The following is a 16,346-nucleotide window of genomic DNA, read 5'->3' as shown; positions in this document are numbered from 1 at the left end:
TAAGTGAACTGTACGTGAGCCCTAAAGCTAGACATTAGATATAAATGGTTGCATCTGTCTTTCCTACATCCCCTTCAAGGACACTTGCTTAATTCTTCTGGGGGTAACTGATGGGGGGAGGGCCTCAGAGATACTCAGTTTGCTTCTTGACTGATGGAGTTAACATCTTTGCTCACCAGTACTGAACTTGAGCTGCCCTTGCCATCTTCCATTCATATACACATACTTAGGAGAGTAATTTCTAATGAGAGCAGAGGTACTTTTCCAAACTGTTTGTCAGAACTGTTATCCCAAATCTCATCTCTCCTACCTTTGCCTGGCCTGGCAGTGGCCACTAATCTTATTGTAGAGAAAAGAAAACCAACTCTCTTAATATTTGTGGATAATTTTATACACCTTTGTTCCCATTCTGATCAGTCAGTGGCCTTTTAATATGCTTTTACTCTGAAACCATTGCTGCATAATTAATTAGTGATATCCTTGTTAAAACCCAGTTGATGTATAAATGGGTGTAATTTAAGTGGTTCTCAAAATTGTAAAATATGAAAATACACCCATTTTTCACATTTTGAAACCGTTTTCTCTACTAAATCTTGTCCAGATAAAAATAAATTGTAGCCACTAAGTCACTTAGCTTTTTCCTACTGCTAGTTGGGTACTGTAACAATGGCAAGAAGAGTAGCTATAGACCAGATCTATTTTGAATCCATTCTCAGATAAGCAGTTGAAGATTTCTCTGAATGAGAAATGCAGATAGAGACCCTTCATATGAAAAAAATTTCTCACAGAACTTCAGGATAAATGTTTGAGCGCTCTTCTCAAAAATAAGCCGACTGTCTCTAGGCCCCTTAAGTGCACTGCCTTAAGAAAGGTTTTCAAAGATTTCAGTCTAATTTTTGTAATAATTAAAAGCTGGTAAAGAGAAAATGGTCACATTGGTAATAATAAATAATTTATTAAAGTCATGAGAGGTCACTGACAAAAAATTTTTGTCGGAGACATCTTTTGTAAAAAATCTTCTTTTAGGATTTTTCCTGCTGAAGCTGAGAAGTTCAGCAACAAGATGTAAACAGTAGGTTATCTGCTGCTGTGGAATGCAACAGGTCCGTCTGGATTGGCCCAGCTTGGATGTTTATGGTTGATGGCCAGTCCGGGGAGGGAACTCTCTCAGATAGAGTCGGAGAGAGTTGCCTTGTTATCATTCTTTCTTTTCTATTCTTAGCAGCAGCTTCTGGAAACCTTGCTTTCTTTTTCTTTTTAGTATAGTTATAGTATATGTATATATCATAAAATAATAAATCAAGCCTTCTGATAATGGAGTCAAAGATCTCGTCTCTTCCTTCACCCAAGAACCCTTGTGACAACCGTCACACATTTTAACACAATATTTTTTGTCACGTTAGGTGTGTCAATTTGTAAAATTTGTGCTTTTGATTTACCAAATCCTTTCAGAAAGACTGAAGGAGAAAACAACACCAAAAAAAGCTGCATTTTCTTAACATTTAAAATAAATTGAGCTTTGCAAGCTCTCTGTAAAATGAAATCTATTTTAAATTACCCAAAACCCCCATTCTGGGGTAGTAGAGCTGTTGTAACTCAGCAGGATATCCTTAGTTGTGGTTTTGCCAGGAGTTCAGCTAATGAGATCTGTGCATAAAGGTGAAAAAAGGTGATTTTTCTCTATACATTCCTGAGAATAAAGTTAAATGAAGATTGTCTAATAGGCATGGAAAAAAAAAGGACTCAAAGCTGGTGGAAAAATTAAAGACACTGCATTGATGTTTACTTGCATGTATTTGCTCAATAGCTTGTGACCAAACCACATATTAAATCACAGAAATAGAATAATTTTCACATTGCTGTGGTAGTTTTCCTCTTGTTTTGTGCTGAATGAGATCACTTCTCATTATGAAGATGTTATTTGACTGCATTGCTCTTAAGATTTCTAATGAGGGCACTTCTTGCTCTTGTTTTAATGAAGATGACTTCACTCTAAATTGGATGGGAACCATATCATGCTGCTGTGAAAGACATTTAAGACTACAGTTGTAATTAGCAATGTGTACCAAAACAATTGACTTTACTGTCTCTTCTACTTAATTTCTTACTTATAGTAGTAATGTAAATAACTAAAATAAAGATATCAACAATAGCAATGTAACAGCCATGGATTTAATACAGTGGTAAATTAAAATGTCTTTTCATGCTGTTTTGTGAAGATTATTATTTTGGATTTATGTGCATTGTCACAATACTATTGATTACCCATAATCTGGAAATACCAATATGTAAGTAATGTATTTCCCTAGTATTAGTGGTTTTATATAATTCAGATAAACTTTTTGTTTTCAGATACGTGCAGTTCTTAAGTGGCCTTCTATCTGGATCTGTGAAAATGAATGCAACCCCTCTTTTCCTGCACTATGTTATCCTTCATGGCATCCCCAACTTAGATGCTGGGGGAGGTAAATTACCTAATTTTTCCTATTCAGATGTAGGGTCAAAGTCTTGTTTAATTTTGGAACTTTCTAGAAAGGCTGCATGAATCTCAAATTAGAATTAATATCTTCTTGATATCCATCCAAATATTCCCAATAAAGTAGCCAGAAGAGAAGCATTCTAAGAGTAAAAATTGGAGCAGGTGAAATAAATTTCTTGTTCTTTGTTAAATGAATAGTTGATGCTATTCATCTCTGCCTATCTCTGAACAGTTGTGGTCTCTGTTACTGCAAAGGATCTGGGAGCCGGGTCAGGTTTCATAGTAATTTCCTCTTTGTTTTGGGAAATTATTATAAATATAATCTCTTTTCTGTTTTGAGATTGGATTTTGTGCTAAGCTGTTCAGATGGGGTGGTCTTTACAGAATTACACAGAATCATTTCGTTTGGAAAAGGACCTCCAAGATCATAGAGTCCAACCTTTGACCCATCATCGCTTTGTCAACGAGATCATGGCACTAAGTGCCATGTCCAGTTGTTTCTTGAACACCTGCAGGGATGGTGATTCCACCACTTCCCTGGGCATTCTGTTGCAAAGTTTAAAAACCCTTTCAGTGAGAAAATTCTTCCTGCTGTCCAAAAGGTGCTTTCTCTGTGCAGCTTGAGGCTATGTCCTCTTACTGTATCATAGTTGCCCAGGAGAAAAGTCTGACTCCCACCTTGCTACTATCTCCCTTCAGGCAGTTATATGGAGTGATAAGGTCTCCCTCAGCCTCTCCTCATATGACATGTGTGGAGACTCTTCACCAGCTCTCTTGACCTTTTCTGGGCACACTACTGCATTTCAGTGTCTTTCTTGAAGTGAGTGGCCCAGAACTCAGCACAGTAGTTGAAGTGTGGCCTCACCACTGCTACTAACGTGGCTTGCTATCCTAAGTGGATTTAAAATTAAAATGATAGAATGAGCTAATGTGCTAGCGCACAGTGAAGGAATACAACTTTAATGGTTGCACTTGATGAACTTAGAGGTCTTAATGATTTATGATTTGTTTCTGCATTTTTATTATCCAAAGGTAAAATAGCACTGGTCTTTTGTAATATAATCAGCATGAATTTGCAATGATTATATTTTCATTGTTGTTTAATCTTTTTTTATTTCTAGAATAACTGCTTTAATAAAGTTGGGGTATTGTTTGTTCTAGGTAGAAATTTAAGGGCCTTATTAATTCTGAAAAAAATCTGAAGATCAAATAATCAGTTTATTTGGAAAATGTTTTTATTTTATATTGGGGGTTTGCTTTCTTTTGGCTATTATCATTCTTCCTTTATTAATTTCGTTTTCTTGCAGAATTTATTTCCTTCCTTACTAGAATCCTTTAAAGTCCCTCCCTATTGAATTCAGAACTAGTCTAAAATAAAACAGAATAAAATACCTTTTAGCCAATTTTGCTTTGAAGGGTATTTTGACAGTCCAGCATTTCCACTTATGTGCCATTTTGCTCAGTCTGGTTGTACATGAAACTTCCTAGTTGTAATGGTTTTCCTATATCTGAATGTTACAAAACACCCTTTTATGTTGTATTCTTTTCAGCTTGTTGGCCTTTTCTGAAGTTATACCAGGCTATGCAACCAGTTTATACATCTGGAATATAGTAAGTTGTAAGCATTTTCCACTATGTTTGGATTTAGGTTTTAATTTCCATGATTGCAGAATTACATAGCCTTTTTTAGTTTTGTTTGTGGGTTTCTTGTTTGTTTTGTGGTTTTGTGTCTTTAAACCATGGGTTTTTTTTCTTCTGTCAAGTAGCATACAGCCAGAAAATCAAAGTCGAATCTGCATTGCTATAGACCCTGCCCAGCTTTTGAAAGGAGATATTATGGTGAGTTAATTGTATGGAATGAAAATCTATTCACATGACATTTAGTTTACAGTTTCTGACCTGTTTTGTGCTGTAAAAAAATTATTTAATTAAATGCCTGGAAATACTACAGAATAATTTAGGTTAATTTAGTCATAATTTCTGGCTTTCATGGGAATAAAAAGTCTTGTAAAACTCAAACAAAAACGTTTTTAGGAGCAAATTGTTTTCAAAACAATTGCTCTCAGTGTTCTCATTTTATAGCATCACCAAGTCCAGTAAGGCCTGTATTGCTCATTTCTTTATAAAAATAACTGTGGGGAGTATTTGTAATTTGGCATTAAAATATCTTGCCCTCTAATTTGGCAGGCAGTGTGCACAACTGTAAAACTATCTGCTATAAAGAAAATGCCTAAGTAAGTCTAAATTGTTCTGCACTCAAAAAAGTGCTATACCAAATAAGGGATAGATAATGTCTGAGGTCTGGCCAGCATGGGGTTAAATTTTGTGGTAGCCAGACAGGGCATGGTTTGGACCCAAAGGTTATTTTGTATGACCTCATGTTATTTTTCAGGGACAGGGGGAGGGCTTCCTTCCTGGTCAGGTAGCGTGATGGAGGGGGTGCTCAGGTTTTGCTGGGGTTTCTGGGAGGTAGGGGAGAGGAAGAATGGGAGAGGTCTGTGAGCAATCATGTGCGAATTATCTAGGTTTTGTTTACTTGTACTCTCTGTCATTTGTATTGTTGCTGTTACTGTTTGTGCATCCAAATCTCCAGCCTGCTGCGGGGGAGAGGGGGAGGGGTAGTGCTTGAGCAGTGTGTGTGGTTTGGAGTGTTTCAGTGGGAAGACTAATTAGAAAACACCATTTCTGAACCACGATAGTCTTATTTGGCACCCAATGTGAGGCACGAAAGGTTAGGATAGCAACAGGTCTGCCCAGAGTGGGTTTGAAACAAATTTCATCTAAGCATTTTGTTGCATTAGGTCCAGAGCCACTGGCCACAATGTTGCTTAATTTGTCCATGTAGTGTGGTACCTAACTTAATATATTTCCATACCTCATGATATTTTTCAGATCAGGGAGAGGGATCAGGATTGTTTGTTGGTGTACTATGTGATACAAGCTTATGATGTGGTAACATCAAGGACAATGAGGGTCATTTGGATGTGTATTGAGTACTGCTGTCTTGCCCTTACCTCCAGCACTACCTTTGGGAGCCATTAATAATCATAACCAGTTTGTGGGAGGAACAGGGGAGAATTATTTTCCCCAGCTTTTCACTTCCTTTTTCTCTTTTAGACCTCTTACAACAGTTTTTGAAAATTTTGAATTCCCCTTGGATATTTAGGAAAGCTTGTTCTTGTGGCTAGGTCTGCCAGCTCTCCTCAGTCCCACACCATGTTAGTTACAGGAGATTTTTGGGAGGGTCTTTCACAGATCTGCCCTGAGGGTGGGTCATCATGAGTGACATGGAAGGTAGGAAAAAATGGGCCAGCTTCTGAAGGACTATTCTGCTCCAATGGCTTGTAAGTTCACCCCTGCACAACTACAAGACTCTGTTGAAGTGATAAAATATGCAAAAGAAGAAATGCTGTGGCAGTTCCAGAGAGGAATGAAGTTGTGCAATGTGCTGGGCTCTGGCATCTGTTTATCGGACATTTCTCATTATCAGACAGCACCATCAGTGGGAAGGGAGGAAAGCCTATCAACAGGCACTGTGGCCACTCAAACTGCAGCTGAACCAGGGGAACAACATGTGCTGGTAGCAGTTGCTCCTATACAGAAGAAGAAATCCAAGACTGAATCAATTGGCATAATGAGGGATGAAGAAGCAGTAGGGCACTCCACAAGAGGAAGAAGCAGGGCAATCACCTGATCTCTGTCCCTGGGTGAGCCATGAGGTATGAGTAAAGATTTCAGCCACCAGCTGGGTAGCCCCTGATGATGTGGCTGGTCTAATACTGGGATATTTTGTAGCCCACAATATGAAACCAGATGGTACTGAAGCCAAGCAACTGGGATTTGTATCCTGGAATGTGTACATTGGGATTGGCAAGCGGACAGCGTCTCAACCTCAGGAGGTGACTGCTGTCAAGTATAGGGAGTGTCTTGTATCTTAATAAGGGTGATCTATTAGTGCAGTGAGACAAGTGGAACACCATGGAGAAAGGTATCCAATACTTGAGAGAATTAGCTGTGCTGGAGGTACTTTATAAGGATTCAAATAATGAGCAATTCCCTATAAATCCATATGAAGTCTGGTGTACACAAACACCACATGTGGTGGAAGTTCCTAGGAAGTGCACCATTGCTGTATATGAACTCATTGACAATGATATCATGGAAAGAAAGTGAACAAAGACCTTCCTCCCTATGGGCCTGCATCTTGTCCATGGAAAGACTGTCCCAGGACCTCCTGCAGTTCAGAAAGGACTATCAGCAGTTTAAAGAAATGTACCATGCCCTGCCAGTACAGACCAGTCTCTGCTATTAGCAACAAGTGTTGTCCTGCTCAAGAGAGAGGGTACACACTACAAAGTAACCTGTGGTTTTACATGCATAGCCATGGAGAGGATATATGGAGGTGGGATGGAAAACCCACCTCTGTCCTAGCAGCACTGGTGTGTGAATTGAGAGGAACCACAACTACTGCAGGAAATAATTCAAGGATAAGTCCTGCTCCAGTTTCCAGTGAGTAAGACCTCAGAGAGAATAGGAGGGCTGATGCTACTTCCAATGGTCTTGAAGGGATCTCTATGCTTACAAGAAATAAGTAAGAAGTACTGTTACAGGAGGGGCCCTACCTTCAGCCAGGTGTGGGAAAGGGACAGTCTGATTTATTTGACTTCATGGATCCCATGGCCTGGAACATCAGACCCACATGAGTGTGACGTTTTAGTAGACACTTGCATACAATGTACCCTGATGCTGTTGAGATATGTAGGGGCAGAATCTTTTGCTGTTTCCGGGGTGACAGGTGACTGTAATGGAAGCTGTAGTGAGCCTGACTGGGAATGAATGGAAAAACACCCAGCTGTGACTGATCCAGAAACCCTGTGCATCATTGGCATAGATTACCTTAGGAGAGGGTATTTTGAGGACCCAAAAGGGCATCATTGGGCTTTTGGTGTCTCCACAGCTGCTGTAGAGACAGAGGAAATTGGACAGCTGAACACCTTGCCTGGTCTCTCAGAGGACCCTTCTGCTCTGGGACTTCTGAGGGTTGAGAAACAATAGGTAACTGTCACAGACATTTCTTTTATGAAAAATCCTCTCTTAGGATTTTCCTGCTGAAGCTGAGAAGTTCAGCAACCAGACATAAACAATAGGTTATCTGCTGCTGTGGAATGTAACAGGTCTGCCTGGATTGGCCCAGTTTGGATGTTTGGGGTTGGTGACCAATCCAGAACTGAGATCTCTCGGACACAGTCTGAGAGAGCTGGTTTGTTATTCATTCTTTACTTTCTATTGTTAGGTAGCTAGCAGCTTCTGGAAACTTTCTTTTTCTTTTTAGTATAGTTATAATAGATGTATATATCATAACGTAATAAATCAAGCCTTCTGATCATGGAGCCCATCTCGTCTCTTCCTTCACCCCAAAACCCTTGTGACAACCGTCAACAACTGGTGAACCCCTCATGCTTCTGAGGACATTTATCACTTCGTGAGACCCCAGAGGAGCAGAAGTGGATTCTAGGCCAGGAGCTGAAGAACCGAAGATCCAGATTTGGACAGAGTTCACAGCCAAGGCTGACCACAAAGCAAACCTTTGGAAAGACTCCAGGAAGATGCCCGGAGAGCCTTTCAGCCTCGAGCAGCAGCTGGCCAGAGTGTGCTGGACTCTCTCGGAAGGTACTGTAGGCTTTTCCCTTCCTGAAAATGCTGCCCTATACACATGGTGGCTGGAAAACTGGATGAATTTTCCCACTGAGGCACAAGTCCATTTTTCTCCCTCAGAGGAGAGCCTTATTTCCCTCTGGGGCAGATGGGTTGAAGAGGACAATATTCCTATGGAGAAGAGACAATTATATGGGTTTTTTCGATGGGCAAAATTCTTTGGATTTTTCACTAATGTTCTATACGCATTGGATTCGTATGTATGGGAATGCATGGAATTTATTTTCCAGGTTGTTTGGGACCGGAGCTGCCGTTGCCCTCGCAGCTACCCGGTCTTTGAGGCACTTTTTCTAGTTTTAAAACGAAGAGCAGCTGCTTCCCCCTGGATCGCTGAAGCGAGGGGGCAAGCACCATTCCCCCCGATTCCCGAGGGAAGACCCTTCGGAGAGGGACGAACGGCTGCTTCCCAGCGGGGGGGTGAAATTTCGCCCGGTGCTGAAGTTTTTTTTTCCTCCGTCTTCTGAGCATGCTCAGATGGGGCCACCTTCTCCCTCCCCCCGCCGCTCGCGGAGGGGGTTTGAGTGGGCGGCGCCACCGCCGCAGCCAGCGCTGCCGGCCCCGCTCCGGCCGGTTCCGTGGGCTCCACCCCACCCAGAGGTGCGGGCGGCACCGGTCCACGAGGCCGCGCCTGCCGAAGCGAGCGGGGCCGCCCCAGCCGGGCGCCCCCCGCGCGGCCCGGCGGCGGCAGCGCCGGCCGTGGCACCGGCCATGGCCCCACCCCCCGCGGCCCCGGCGTCGCTTGGTGACGACGGAGACGCGGCAGCTGCTTCCGTCCCGCCGGGGGACGGGCTCCCGCCGGCCCCAGAGTCTCCAGCGGTCACGCTTTTGCCCGCAGCGCCGAGGTCGGAGGTTGCACCTGAGAAGAGCGACCCGCCGCCCCCGCCCCCCCCTCCGGCCCCTCCCGGGCCGGCCCCACCACCTTCTGGGGCTGAACCAGACCCCCCAGCAGCCCAACCGTCTCCCGCCGACTCGGTTCCAGTTCAAGATGATGCTGAGTGCGGCGATGAGCCCGCGGGACCGCCTTCAGAGCTGCCCGCCCCAGAGGTTCTGCCGCCTTCGGAGGCCTCGTCCCCTGCACCCAGCGTGGCTCTCCCCCCGAGCTTTTCGGGCTGTCCCGGGGCTGCCCCTGCGGAGGCAGCTGGGACAAGGGAAGAGGGCTTCAGCCTTTCCTTCCGTGGGGGGGGCGTGACCCGACAGCTGGGGGCGTGGGCAACACGGCTGCCTGTTTTCAAAATCAGAGTTTTTGGGGGGTTGGGGGTCCTTGCTTGGAGATTGCCATCTCTCCTGCCCCTCATGCGCCCCAGTGGCGAGGGGGCGGTGGGTCCCAAGGGGTCTGCCTTTGGTCTGCAGCCCAAAGGGGGTGTTTGGTCGTTTTTTTCCCCTTGGGGGGCGCAGATCTCTTTGCCGCCCCTCACTCGCTCCAGTGGCGAGCTGGGGGTGGATCTCGAAAGTTCTGCCTCCGGTCCCCAGTCCGGAGAGGATGGGGGTGATGCGAGGGGGCAGATGAGAACAAACCCTCTGCATCTGCATGGCAGAAGCAGGAGGGACAACGGAAAGCCATCATGGCTCGTTTGCTTTGGGGAACAAATGTTCCCAAACGTGAGATGGAATTTCTCGGGGGTGCTTCTATTCCCTCACTGCTGGCATGTGTCGGTGGTTTTAGGGAATGGAGGCCTTTGGTCACCCCTTCTGCCAAACTGGCAGCAGGGTGCTGGCCTGTGTTAATGCAGAGCTTGCCTGAGGGGCCAGGTCCTACCAGGGCCTCTCTCAGGCCCCTCTGCTGCTGGCTGCTGCTGCTGTTAAAAAAAAAAAAAACCAATTTAAATTAAATAAAAAAGAGTTGAAATAGCTGGGGCAGCAGCTCAAAAAGCATCGAAGGGCAAAAATTAGCTTCAGCCCAAGTTGTTCAATAAAGGGCTGTGTCTAAGACATTTCAGAAACTTTTTAAAAAATTGTTTGAAACTGTCTTCTGCAGCAATCCTGTTTTCAGGACCAAAAGAGACTTTCACAGATGGCAAAGAAGAACATCTTCAGGCCATGGATTTTTCTTGAAACTCAGCTGTTGGGACTTGGACTTTGTTTTGCAATGTTTTTGCATTTTCTTATATTGTAAGGTTGTTTTAGTGGTATCATAGAATTTTATGTTTTATAGGTGAAGAAATTCCTGTTCATTCCACAGGAGCACAAAACTGGCAGGTGTTTGTTCTTTCCTCTGCATGACTCAGCAGAAAAAAATACAAACACTTTTCTTTTTAATTTAATTAAATAAAAAAGAGTCAGATGTCACAGACATTTCTTTTATGAAAAATCCTCTCTTAGGATTTTCCTGCTGAAGCTGAGAAGTTCAGCAACCAGACATAAACAATAGGTTATCTGCTGCTGTGGAATGTAACAGGTCTGCCTGGATTGGCCCAGTTTGGATGTTTGGGGTTGGTGACCAATCCAGAACTGAGATCTCTTGGACACAGTCTGAGAGAGCTGGTTTGTTATTCTATCTTCACTTTCTATTCTTAGGTAGCTAGCAGCTTCTGGAAACTTTCTTTTTCTTTTTAGTATAGTTATAATAGATGTATATATCATAACGTAATAAATCAAGCCTTCTGATCATGGAGCCCATCTCGTCTCTTCCTTTACCCCAAAAACCCTTGTGACAACCGTCAACAGTAACAGTCACTGCCATGACAATGTACTCTTGACAGTAGCGCAACAAACAGTGACACTATGTTTTGTCGTAGCATGGCAGCCCTGGCTGGGTAATAATTAACATGACTCCATGATTCCAGAAGGCTGATCAATTGCTTTATTATACTATACTTATTAAGAAAAACATATCCCTTACAGACGGATACAAGTGGACCCTATTGGTCCTTGAATCCAAATGCCATCACCATTGGCCAATTAAGAAGTTACCCTTTGGTAAACAAATCTCCATAACGCATTCCACATGTTCACAAAAACAGGTGCAGCAAGTGAAGATAAGAATTGTTTACCATTCTTTTCTCTGATCTTCTCACAGCCTTCCCCAGGATAATGCCTGGGAAAGTTGTGCCTGTCACTCTCTGTGACCAGAGAGTGGCTGCCACAATGATTCCTCATGAGTGAAGTGATTCGTCCTCCAGAGAGCCAGGGAGTGGTCAGCAAGACTCGCTCACCCTTTATTAGTCCTGTGTGGCCAGTGCATAAGTCCATTGGAGAGTGGACACCACTTCTGAGTGCTTCTGTGCTGGGCATGCTGGAACTTCACTATGAACTGGAGTCCAAGGCAGCAAAATGGTGCCACTTTTCACATTGCTAATGCATTTTTCTCCATTCCTTTATCAGAAAAGTGCAGGCAACAGTCTGATGTTACATGGAAGGGTGTCTAGTACACCTGAAACGGACTGCTCCGGGACTTGAAATAGCCCCACTATTTGCCATGTACTGATCCAGACTGAACTGAAAAAGGGCAAGGCTCCAGAATACTTGCAACACATTAATGACATCATTCTGTGGGGTTACACAGCAGAGGAAATTTTTGAGAAAGGCAAGAAGATAATCCAGGTCCTCCTGAAGGCTGGCTGTGCGATAGAGCAAAGTAAGGTCAATGGACCTGCCCAGGAAATTCAGATTTTAGGAGTAAAATGGCAAGATAAGTGTTGTCAGGTTCCAATGGATGTAGGCAAAACAAAAAAAAAAATAGCAGCTATGTCCCCATCAACCAGCAAGAAGAAAACACAGGCTTTCCTAGCTGATAGAGGTTTTTGGAGGATGTATTTTTCAGATTTTAGTTAGATTGTAAGACCACTCTATCAAGTGAAGAAGAATGATTTTAAGAAGAATGATTTTAAGTGTGGTCCTGAACAGCAACATGCTTTTGAACAAACCAAACAAAAGACTGCTCATGCAGTAGCCCTTGGGCCAGTCAAGACAGGATAAGATGTGAAAAGTGTGCTCTATACCGCAGCTGGGGGGAAAATGGTCTTTCCTGAAGTGTCTGGCAAAAGATATCCAGGGAGTCCCCAGGGTTCCAGAGTCAGGAATCCAAGGCCTGCTACACCCCTACTGAAAAAGAGATCCTGGCAGCTTATGAAGGTGGTTGAGCCACTTCAGAATGACTGACATCAAAGCACAGCTCCTCCTGGAGCCTCAACTGCCAGTGCTGGGTTGGTTCACACATGCCACTGATGCTTCATGGAGTGAGTCATGCTGATCACATGGCTAGCTTGAATAGGAAACCCTAATTGCCCAGGGATCTTGGAAGTCATCACAAACTGGCCCATAGGCAAAAATTTTGTACTAACATCAGAGAAGCAGGAGGACATGGTGACATGCTGAGGAGGTCTCACTATATAATCAGCCCCAGAAAATGAAATCAGTATGCTCTCTTTACCAACAGTTCCTGCTGTATTGTAGGGATACATTGAAAACAGAAAGCTGCTGTATGGAGTCCTATGTGACAAGTTGCAGAAGCTATTGAGGGACAAGGTGGATCAAGTCAGGTCACAGAGCTGAAGGACATCCAGTTGCCTTTAGATATCACTGAATGAGAGAAATGGCCAGCACTCTACCATGGATGGTGTACACTGACTCATGGATGGTGGCAGGTGTTCTGTGGGGGTATCTGTATTGGTGGAAAAAGATTATTGGTAGCACAGAGGTAAACCTATCTGGGCTGTTGAATGATATCAAGACTTTGCTGCCTAGATAGAGAAGTTGGCTGCAAAAGTACCTCATGGAGATGCACACATACTGAAGAGTTAGGCTACTGAAGAATGTTGCAACAACAGGTGAATCAAGCTGCCGAGATTAAAGTCTCTCAGGTGGATCTGGACTGGGAACATAAGGGTGAATTATTTCTGGCTTGGTGGGCCCATGACACCTCAGATTATGAGGGAAGAGATGCAACATACAGATGGGCTTATGATTGAGGGGTGGATTTAACCATGGGCTCTATCTCTCAGGTTATCCATAACAGTGAAATGTGCTGCAATCAAGCAGGACAAGCAGGTAAAGCCCCTGTGGTATGGGGGACAATGGTCATAATATAAATATGAGGAGTCTGGCAGATTGATTGCATCACACTCAGGCAAACCCGCCAAGGCGAGCATTACCTTCTTACAATGCTGGAAGCAACCACTGGAGATGTACCTTGTGCCTCATGCCACTGCCAGCAGCACCATCTTGGGCTTTGAAAAGCAAGTTCTGTGGAGACATGCCACCCCAGAAAAAAGTGAGTTGGACAAGAGAACTGATTTCAAAAATTGCCACACAGACACCTGGACCAGACAGCATGGTATGGAGTGGATGTATCATACTCTTTATCATGCACCAGCCTCTGGGAAAACTGAACATTACAATGGACTGTTAAAACCATATTGAAAACAATGGATGGTGGGACCTTCTGTTATGTTTGCTTAATTATCTTTTCATAAAAAAACCAAACAATATTTAAGATAGCAACAATTTTAATTGAATAATTTAGAGAATATATATTGATGATATAATTTGATTAAAATAAGGGATAATTTGGTTCAGATAATAGCGCATAAGCAAAAGATAACCGCGGGGTACGGAGTGCAGGGCTCTTGGACTTCGGCCACTTCACGTACGAGCTTGCCAAGTGAAGATTCCCCCCTTATAAGCCAGGTGTCGATATCATCTCCTCCCATTTTCGATTCATCACTCTTCTGTCTCCGCCCGCATCATCACCTTTACTGCGCATGCTCCATCACTCGTTTTGGTGGTCGCACAAGTCTTTGGGGGTCGTCCTGATGAAGGCCTCTCCTCTTCCTCTTTTGTCTCTTAGTTCACCTTTGGGTTACGCATACGCACCAAGCCAATATAATGTAAGCCAAAACTAATATTCTACTACATTTCAGCATCACAGCAATAAATCTCTTATAATTAGCATTTTCCTGGGACTCAACCAGATTTTCTCCTTCTTTTTGTTAATTTTGGTAACTATTATCTCTTGCTATTTCCTTCTATCTTGAACATCTGCAGGGAAGGGGTGTAGAGCCCCTCCTCTCGCTTTTCTTTTTGGCATTTCAACTTTTTAACTGTTTTATTATTTCCAAATATTGATTACTGTATCCATATTTATTACTCTTTCAATTTTATAAGCACGAATCATACCTATTTACTACAAATCCCCCATTTCTCTTCTTGATCATTGATTCGTGCTTTATTAAAATGCTGTGCTCTGATATCTTTTATATTTTTCAGAATTTTGATTTTCTAGTTGTCTTATTTCAACTTCAAACTTTTCCAGCATTTCTCTTGCTGCTTCTAATTTTTCACACTCTTTTTCAAATTTGGTTAGCATCTCCTGGGCTATCTCTATTTCTCTGGCCTTTGTTCTTTAACACTAGTCGATTTTGCTTTTAGTACCATTATAGATCTTGGTTTTCTTTTTTCTGCTGATTCTGGATCTAGAGGCATTGTTGTAATCTGCATCCCCTGAATCACTGAATGAATTAGCCTAATAAAACATGGAATCATACAAGGCAGAAACAAGAGTCTCAAAATTGAACATAACAACATGAACTTTAACTTTTTCCACTAAACACTTCTAAAGAGGTTATCCCACCAATCTGCTTTCAAGATTGAATTCTACTTTTGTACTGGCACATGAGCCACTTTTTTAATTTCCTTCGCAAGTTCTGTGATAGCTTTCTCATAATCATCAATTTCTACACAGCACTTAGATTCATTAAATCTCTCACAAACTCTTCCTTCTTCTGCTAACAGATAGTCTAGGGCAATTCTGTTTTTGGTACACAAATGACCGCATTTGTGTATATTGCTTGGCCAACATTTTTAGGCACCGGAGGTGTGATTTGTCACCACCTCCACTACTGTTTGGAGCTTTATCAATCGATTCAACAGGTAAATTGGGGTCCTATACCCCCATGACCTATCTTGAGCCCATGTTGTTGGGTCATAATATGCTATAATTCTTTCTGCAGGTCATTCGTCCTCTCCCCATTTTTGGTTCCCTCCTGCTGTTGGAAAATTGAAATTCAAATCTCTTTTATTCCGCTGCAGGGTTTCATACAGTGGAGTTCCTAATACATTGCTCCTAGACTTTGGTAGAACAAAGAAGGAGGGTTGTATTACTCCCAAGGTACAGGTTCTTCTCCATTTTTGAGGTAACTCACTGTAAGCCCGTTGCCCACAAATTCAATATATCTCATCTGGGGCTTTCCATTTCTTATCAGTTTTCTCTGGTTGTTCCCAATAAGACCTCAGGCTGTTGATGGATTGGTAGGGGTTAGCTCCAGGACTTCTGTACCAGCATAGATCAATCTGTTCATCCCATTCACAGTTTATTTCTTTTATTGGTCCCCAGTACCCAGCAGGGGTTTTAGGTCGCCAGACTTTTGAACGATTATCTATATTTAGTACCAATGTGGATTTACAAGGCGTATGTCCCACTATTTTATTAAATTTCTTTCTTTCTCGAGTTATACAAATAGTTCTAATTACTTGATGGCTTAAAATCTATCTTTCAGGTCTCTTCAATGTTCTAGAAATTTGGGTGTGGTTCCACTTTAAAAATTGCTCTGGAGCTAAGCTCTCACCTTTCTATGGCCATCTTTCAGCCATTTTTAAACTTCCACAAATCCAACATTTAGATAATCCCAGTTCTGTGGCAATCTCTTGCATCAATCTCACAAACAGATTCTTATTCGAGCCTGGCAGGTCCCAATCTTTGTAGTGCTGTTTTAGTTGTTTATATAGTTCAGCCAATTCTTTTGACTCTTTTCTCCTGTTCTTTCCTCTATTCCTCTTTGTTTCTTTTTCTTCTTTCATTTCCTTTTTCAATTTTTCTCTTAGTGCCTGGCTCCCTATACCTATACTTGGGTTATTTCCATTATCATCCCTTTCAAAACAAAAGAACTTTTCATATTGAGGGCAAATCTGGTTACCATGGGGATAAGGAGCTCGTCTATTATATCCCAAATTTTTCCCTACCCAGTACATCTTTCCTTCTTTAACACAAATATCTATAAAACTGCTGCGATTGTAGCAGGCAGAACTAACATACAGGTGTGTCACAAACACAGATTCCATCTTGTCTTTAATCCACACAGGGTGATTGCAATAGTCACAGATATTGAAATTGCTGGGACTTGGTTTTTGCCCTGTTTGCGTTTTCATTGCCGATCTT

The 16,346-nt window shown here is 42.7% G+C and overlaps 1 protein-coding gene across 14 annotated transcripts in view; it reads left to right on the top strand.

The window, feature by feature from the left end:
• Positions 1-16,346, top strand: part of TNS3 (tensin 3) — a 197,588-nt gene that overhangs the window by 91,360 nt on the left and 89,882 nt on the right. For 13 of the 14 annotated variants that reach the window (XM_030971037.1, XM_030971044.1, XM_030971040.1 and 10 more), the window contains 3 exons: positions 2,353-2,465; positions 4,030-4,090; positions 4,243-4,318. In XM_030971037.1, the coding sequence (XP_030826897.1) occupies positions 2,353-2,465; positions 4,030-4,090; positions 4,243-4,318 (250 nt within the window). The remainder of the gene's footprint in view (positions 1-2,352; positions 2,466-4,029; positions 4,091-4,242; positions 4,319-16,346) is intronic. The other variant, XM_030971035.1, reaches the window with a different exon arrangement.

The sequence above is a fragment of the Camarhynchus parvulus genome, chromosome 2, assembly GCF_901933205.1.
Source record: "Camarhynchus parvulus chromosome 2, STF_HiC, whole genome shotgun sequence".
Classification (NCBI taxonomy): domain Eukaryota; kingdom Metazoa; phylum Chordata; class Aves; order Passeriformes; family Thraupidae; genus Camarhynchus; species Camarhynchus parvulus.
The sequence above is the reverse complement of the archived record's forward strand: the minus strand, read 5'-3'. Positions and strand labels throughout refer to the sequence as shown.